Genomic DNA, 7,034 nt, shown 5'->3' with positions numbered 1-7,034 from the left:
TGTGTAACCTGGAAATTCCTCTGGACCTACTTTGTAGGGGCCACCCTGGGTCAGTGTGACCGTGTCAACTTCTTCTAGAGCTGGGATCACAGGTCTCTGACTGATTTATTTTTTAGGGCAATATATTGTCATGCTTTAAGATACTGGTCTTATGTCCTGAGCTCCAGTTACCCCACTACAGTCCTGGGAGCTGGGACTACAGGGGTGGCCACAGAGCTGATATCCTCTACCTCAAAGCTTTCCGGATGTAGTTGTGTGGAGTTGCTTCAGGTCAGAAATTGCATTGCTTCTCACTGTGGCTGTAACAAACTGCTTGAAGCGACACAGTCTGCTTGTGTGGTGGTATCGGCCTAGGCCCCAGTAGGCTAGAATCAAGGCTGCTTCTTTCTGAGGCCCTGTAGAATCTGTGTGCTGGCTGAATCAGATTCTACAAAAGTCCATGCCCCTGACACCTGACCCCTGACCCCTGACCCCTGACCCCGACCCCGACCCCTTCTTCTTTCTGGTGGCACAGCCTCCTCTCCCTCTGACCTGACCCTCTAGCCTTTCTCTCTTAAGGAACTTTGTAAAAACTCAGGGCCACCCACCCATATGGTTCCAGGGTGACATCTTTTGTGGTCCTGACCATGAACAGAGCTGCAGAGACTACCTTTCCCATGTTTGCCCATAGGTTTGAGGATGCTGGCATGGGGTACAGAGAGAACACTGAGGCAGGCTTGCAGGTTTTAGGTGAGGGTCAGGTTAACTGTGGCGGAGAGGAAGTAGGAGAATGAAGGAAGAAACAGAGCAGGCTGGACTGACTCGTGCTGCCTGTCCTTCTCCTCCCAGCCCGCTCCTCATTCTTGCTTGACTCTGCCAGAGATGCTCTCCTCACAGGCCCCTGATCCCCAAGGCTGAGGAGATTGAGTCTTTCATTGTTAGACGTAGGGCCTCTTTCTGGGTAGTTGAGAGTTCTGGGGTCTAGTTGCACTTCTGGGGAGAGAGTGGGTTGGTTGGGGTTCATACTTCGGATACAGGCTGTTCCCTACGCGTCTCTCCTGCTGGTGGGCATCTTAGAACCGTCCCTCACCAGGAGGGTGGTCCAGTATTCTAGCCTCCCAGGGTCACCGGAACAGACTCCATCACCTACTCAGAGTTGGCCACCAAGTGAACAATGTCTTGTTCAGGCTGCTGACAGGATGAGGAAACCCCAGCTGCACCCCTTCAAGTCCCTTCAGTTTCCTCATCCTCAGTGCTTGTAAAGGAAAACTGCAGCTCTGGGGAAGAAGCGTAGACAATCAGGAAGCCTCCCTGTTGTCCTCTGGCGACTGGGCAGCCCTGCTATTGGGATGGCAGGTTAGGAATGGGTCGCTTAGTGAAGTCGACCTGGAGAGAAGTCTCAACCTGGAGCCTTGTTAGTCCTCTTTGATGCACTCCCGGTTGGCTGTTCTGGTACCGACTGAAAGCCTCACAGCTGGATTTTCCCCACAGGGCATAGAACTCTACTGTTAGGATCTAGGCCCTTATGTGTGTGTCCCTGCGAGCCACTGCTGAGGCCTGGCCGGGAGGTATAACTGCGGCTAGTGGGGTACTTAGCCCCGCCCCTATGTCCGGCCTCCTCCGCGGGTCTGGGTCCAGAGGTCTGCTTGAAGCAGGAAAGCAGAATCACTTTAGTGGCGGTCAGGGTCTGAGCTTGGAGAGCTACATACAGAGCCAGAGCCATTTCATGGTGTGAGGAGGACTGATGAGAACTCTTTGACGTTTTTTTTTTTTTTTTTTTTTTCTCCTGTGTGTGAGGCCAAGTGGACAGATCACAGGGTCTGGTGTGGATGCCAGGTTGTCTGGCACCTAGTGCCACCTGTCCTGAGCGCGCAGATCTGTCGCCATGGCAACCCGTGCTACGCAACAGCCTTAGGACCTGGGTCCTCTCTTGGCTGGGGTCCCGGCGTCCTGGGGGCGCGGGGCGGGGCCTCGGCCGGAGGCGGTGCCCGCGGCGGAGGGGCGGAGCGCTGCACGGAGCGCCTGGGCCCGGCGCGGAGGCTCGGCGGGGCCGGCCGGCGCGCTGCATCTGGCCGGCCGGGTAAGCGCGGGATGCTAACGGCGGGACAGCAGGAGGCGGGTGGCTGAGCCGAGCGGGTCGGCAGAGCCGGACGGTAGGCGGCGGCGGCGGCGGCGGCGGCGGCGGCAGCGGCAGCGACTGCCAGCGGGCCTGTACTATTCCCGCCCCCAGGCTGCAGGCCGTGGGATGGGCAGGGGCAGCTGCATGGCGGCGGGACCAGGCCCAGACCCCACTGGGGAAACCTTTAGTGGGAAAAGACAAACTGAAACGCAACCTGCTGGGAGCCATTAGACCTTCCTTAAAGGGGTAGAGGAGGAGAGGACCCTTCTTCGCCTCAGCCTCTCCTTTGGAGATGCCAAGAGGGTATCTTGCAAAGCGTGAGGGAGAGGCAAGCATTTTAGGGCTTGGAGGCCCTGAATCTCTGTGTGAGGTTTGAACGGTGGGCAGGGTCGATAGGGATGGACATTTGGGCCTGGCGTGGGAGACCCAGGGCAGGGGGAACATGGGAACATGGCTAGGGCAGAGTGTGGGGGAGGGGACATAAGGCTTGGGTTCTGGCTTCCTGAAGGCCGGGCACTCCTCTCTTAGCGGTTGGGGTCTGTCCCATTACCAGTTGGCTCGTGACATTTGGCATTTGACAGTGACTGAGCATGGGAGCGATGGTGTGCAGATGATGGAATGGGTTGGTCAGCAGCAGGCTATTCGGCCTGGACAATTGCTAAGAGGAAGGAAATTCTCAGTGTTCGGCTGTAGCCAATGGAGTTTCAGGTGGGCAGGGGTGGGTCCAGCCTGTGCGTCCTGGGAGAGGAGTACCCACCAGGGGGAATGAAAATGGGTGTACCTGACAAGCAAGAGTGTGTTGGACCCTTGAAGCCCTACTGTGGGCAGGTGACTCCTAAAAAACCTTATTGGAGTTCTGTGAGAACCCCAGGGGTGAATGGAGGGGCCAGAAGCTGAGATGGAGTTTGAGGGTTACTGTGGTGTCACCAAGAGCAGGTTGAATACATCACCATTATGGGTGACAATAAATTTTATGTCTTTGTCTAGACAGGACAGTAAACAGAGTCCTCGTGCCAGGTGCTTTGGAGGGGAGAGGAGAGGAGAGGCCTTGATTGGAAGTGGCTTTGGGCTGGGTGGTGTGAAAAAGCTCAGATATCAGGACTCACAATCTGGCCGTCACATCTGAGTACCACAGACATGACAGCCAGTGCCAGGAACATGAAAAGAGACTAAACCCTGCTGAAGCCTTTCCTGAGGTTGGCCCTGAAGGTGGAGGGAGCTTCCGTATCCGAAGCCGACGATCAGAGGAGCTGAAAGTGCAAGTGTGCTAGGAGAGAGTGTGTATCAGGAGGTGTGGTCAGGAGGAAAACACTTCTCCAGGGCGATGGCTAGCAATGGTGGGTCAGGGAAGAGAATAGCCTGTTTTGCCTTAGACAGCCTCAGGAAGGGGAGAGATTGACATGTGGATACAAGAAAGAGCTGGTGGTGCAAGGCAGTCAGTCATAGGCACGAGGGACTTGGAGGATGGATATATCAGGATATGAATGATTGTCCATCTAGGATCGGAAAACTTGCTCAGTGCCTTGTCCCCAGGGTGGGACCTGGGTCTTCAGTTCTCCTTGTGCGCCTAGTTCAGCGCAACACCAGAAGAAGATGCCCTGTACCTCTAAAGAAGCGGCCCAAAGCTGCCAGTCCGGGCATTGTGGTTTAGGCTGTCAGAGCTAGGAGAGAGGGAGGTGTGGGTCCAGCCGCGACAAATCACCAGGGCATTTAGAATGCGAGTGGCGGCGAGGAGAAACCACTTCCGTTCCATTTCCTTCCAGGCGGTGGCGGGAATGAGATCGGTCCCTCAAGTGGGGCCGCAGCGCCCTCTGGAGGCCCACTTCAGGGTCTCCGGGTCTCCGGTGCAGGCAGCGGCGCGTGCGTGCGTCCAAGGAGGCCTCCCGCACCCGGCGTGGGGACAGCACCATGCGCAGGAAACAGCCAGGCTTGGGAAGGCTGCCGTGCGCCCTACCAGCCTCGGTGCCACTCGACACCACAATCAGACTTGTCTTTGGTCTTTTCCAGGTTCCGAGCTCGCCGGCCGGGAGCAGCAGCGCTCTCCCGGCAAGTGGACAAGCCCCACGCCCCGCTGCGCCGCGCCATGCCGGAGGGCTGAGCATCGGGGCCCGCTGCTCTTTGGGACACAGCAGGACCTCGTCCCGCTTCACGTTGGGACCGCGCGCGCCAGGGCCGAGCCCGGGCCGCTGACCATGGTGCTGCCTCCTCCAGACCGGCGCCACGTGTGCCTGACCACGCTGGTGATCATGGGCAGTATGGCCGTCATGGACGCATACCTGGTGGAGCAGAACCAGGGCCCGCGCAAGATTGGCGTGTGCATAATTGTGTTGGTAGGCGACGTGTGCTTCCTGCTGGTGCTGCGCTATGTGGCCGTGTGGGTGGGTGCCGAGGTTCGCACGGCCAAGCGCGGCTACGCTATGATCCTCTGGTTCCTCTATATCTTCGTGCTGGAGATCAAGCTCTATTTCATCTTTCAGAACTACAAGGCGGCGCGGCGCGGCGCGGCCGACCCAGTGGCTCGCAAGGCATTGACACTGCTGCTGTCTGTGTGCGTGCCGGGCCTGTTCCTGTTGCTTGTGGCACTAGACCGCATGGAATACGTGCGCACCTTCCGAAAGCGCGAGGACCTGCGGGGCCGCCTCTTCTGGGTGGCTTTAGATCTGCTGGATCTGCTGGACATGCAGGCCAACCTCTGGGAGCCGCCACGCACTGGGTTGCCACTGTGGGCCGAAGGTCTCACCTTCTTCTATTGCTATATGCTGCTCTTGGTGCTGCCCTGCGTAGCGCTCAGTGAGGTCAGCATGCAAGGGGAGCACATCGCACCGCAGAAGATGATGCTGTACCCGGTGCTCAGCCTCGCCACTGTCAATGTGGTGGCTGTGCTGGCTCGTGCCGCCAACATGGCACTCTTCCGCGATAGCCGAGTCTCGGCCATCTTCGTAGGCAAGAACGTGGTGGCACTGGCCACCAAGGCCTGCACGTTCCTTGAGTACCGTCGCCAGGTTCGCGATTTTCCACCACCTGCGCTTGCACTTGAGCTGCAACCACCGCCTTCCCAGCGCAACTCGGTGCCGCCTCCACCACCACTGCATGGCCCACCAGTGCGCCCCCACGGGCCCTCACCCACGCGTGATGTGCTGGACACGTGACAGCCCCCAACCGCGGGCCGCACAGACGCTGGACTAGCTGCGCGCGGTTTGCATGGGATGGGATGGGGGCAGGCTCCCCTTAGGGACAGGTGTTGTGAATCCCTGTGCAGTGCCTGGGGGTGCCTGGGGCCACGTCGGCTTCTTCATCTCAGGAATCTCTCGGACCACGGACCCTCAGCCTCCACTCCACTAGCTCACCTCGATGCACAGGGCAGCTGGTGAGGCCTGGTCATGAGTGGAGATGGCTCAACCCCTGCCTGATGCTGGGCTGCCAGGGTGGGAAGGGGGGGCAGTGTTCCAGGAGATCTGGACCTATGGTAGGGGCCTCTGGCTCAGAGTTTAGGGCCAAGGAGGCCTCTGTCATTTTAAAGACTTGTGTTTACAGTTTTGTACCTGAAGCCTGGCTATTCTTCCTGTCTCATGAGTCCCGTGCCTAATGGCTGGCTAGAGTGGCAAGGACTGGTGAGTGAGTGCTGGTGGCCATGGGGCAGCCAGGTACTTCTGGAGCAAACAGATATTTCTGGGGTCTCTTCTCCAGGTGGTCCATTGTGGCCCCGTGTCAGAGACACCCTCTTTTCTCCCACCTCACTGTGACTGTTCCCACAGAATCTGCTGTGGTATCTTGACTTCCTCCTCCTCCCATTCCACCTCCCCACAGCCTCCCAGGCCTCGAGTCCCTGCCCTTCCCAACTCAGGTTCAGAAATGTCCTGCACCTCCATCTCCTTCCTGTGCAAACTTGCTTTGCCTGTGGGGGACTCGGGCTCATGACTGTCGGTGCCCAGTGGGTCAGGTGCCAACTTTGTTCCCAAGTTGAAGCTGCAGCCTCAGCCAGAAGAGCAATCTGGCCTTATGTCACCCAGCCTGGCCCTGCCCCAGACACTGACCAGTCCCGCAGTGCCCTGGCCCAACGCAGAGGCCTTGAAGTCTGTCTGCAGGTGATTCCTCCCTGACCTCTCCCCTGCATCTGTGGTGACTGAATTCACCAGGCCTTGGAGTGTCTCTCTGTGGCCTCTGGGGAGGGGGCCTTTATGAGGCTGTTTGAGGAGCCTTACCTGTGAGGTGTGATGGTTACATAGATTCCTGACTTGGCATCTGCAGTGCCATGCAGACCTCTGGCCTGCCAGGCCATAGTTCACTGCATTGCCAGACCCTTATATTCATCTTCCCTGAAGCAGGGATCCACAGCCTGTAATCCAGAGCAAGGGTTTGCTGTCCAGTCTATCACTGGCTGTAGAGGGGTGCAGAACCAGCTGTGCACAGTAGGATAGCTCTGTTCCTGTGCCCACCTCTGGATGCACTGACCACTCCCTTCTCTACCCAGAGAGCTGCTTCGTTGAGTCTGGACTTCGAGTCCCCCGTTTTGTAAGCAGCTGTCCTTGGAGACCATTCTCTCCATGGGTACAGAGGCTACCCATTGCTAGACTCCTGACCTGGTGGAGTATGGCAATGCCTCTCTGCCTTCCATTCTGGGCTTTGTCTCCACGTCTGACAACATCCTCTGCAGTGCCTGACAAGCACCCCGAGAGCCTTGGCTTTGGGTCCCACACTCACAAGACACTGCAATCCATCGACAGGCCTTAGAGAGTGGAGGCCTATGGTATACAGGGCAGTGACCCTGTGATGTACATACGGGGCCGCTTCCAGGAATCCCTTAGCTAGTAGGCAGACCCAGGTTCTGTGCAGTGTTGGGTGGGAGCACAGTAGATGAGGCCCAAGGGATGAGTTCTAACTTGCAGTGCTGGGCTGTTGCCTGTGCCCTTCTCTTGCTTAAGCCAGGGACATGCTA

The 7,034-nt window shown here is 57.9% G+C and overlaps 1 protein-coding gene across 1 annotated transcript; it reads left to right on the top strand.

Moving 5' to 3' along the window:
• Positions 1 to 1,950: 1,950 nt before the first annotated feature.
• Tmem121 (transmembrane protein 121) lies at positions 1,951 to 5,645 on the top strand. Its single transcript, XM_076920960.1, has 2 exons — positions 1,951 to 2,059; positions 4,106 to 5,645. Exon 2 carries the CDS (start codon positions 4,291 to 4,293, stop codon positions 5,245 to 5,247), a length of 957 nt encoding a protein of 318 aa, XP_076777075.1. The 5' UTR covers positions 1,951 to 2,059; positions 4,106 to 4,290; the 3' UTR covers positions 5,248 to 5,645.
• The last annotated feature ends 1,389 nt before the right edge of the window (positions 5,646 to 7,034 follow it).

This window comes from Arvicanthis niloticus, chromosome 23 (assembly GCF_011762505.2).
Source record: "Arvicanthis niloticus isolate mArvNil1 chromosome 23, mArvNil1.pat.X, whole genome shotgun sequence".
Classification (NCBI taxonomy): domain Eukaryota; kingdom Metazoa; phylum Chordata; class Mammalia; order Rodentia; family Muridae; genus Arvicanthis; species Arvicanthis niloticus.
Note: the sequence above shows the minus strand (reverse complement) of the source record. Positions and strands in the feature narration are given on the sequence as shown.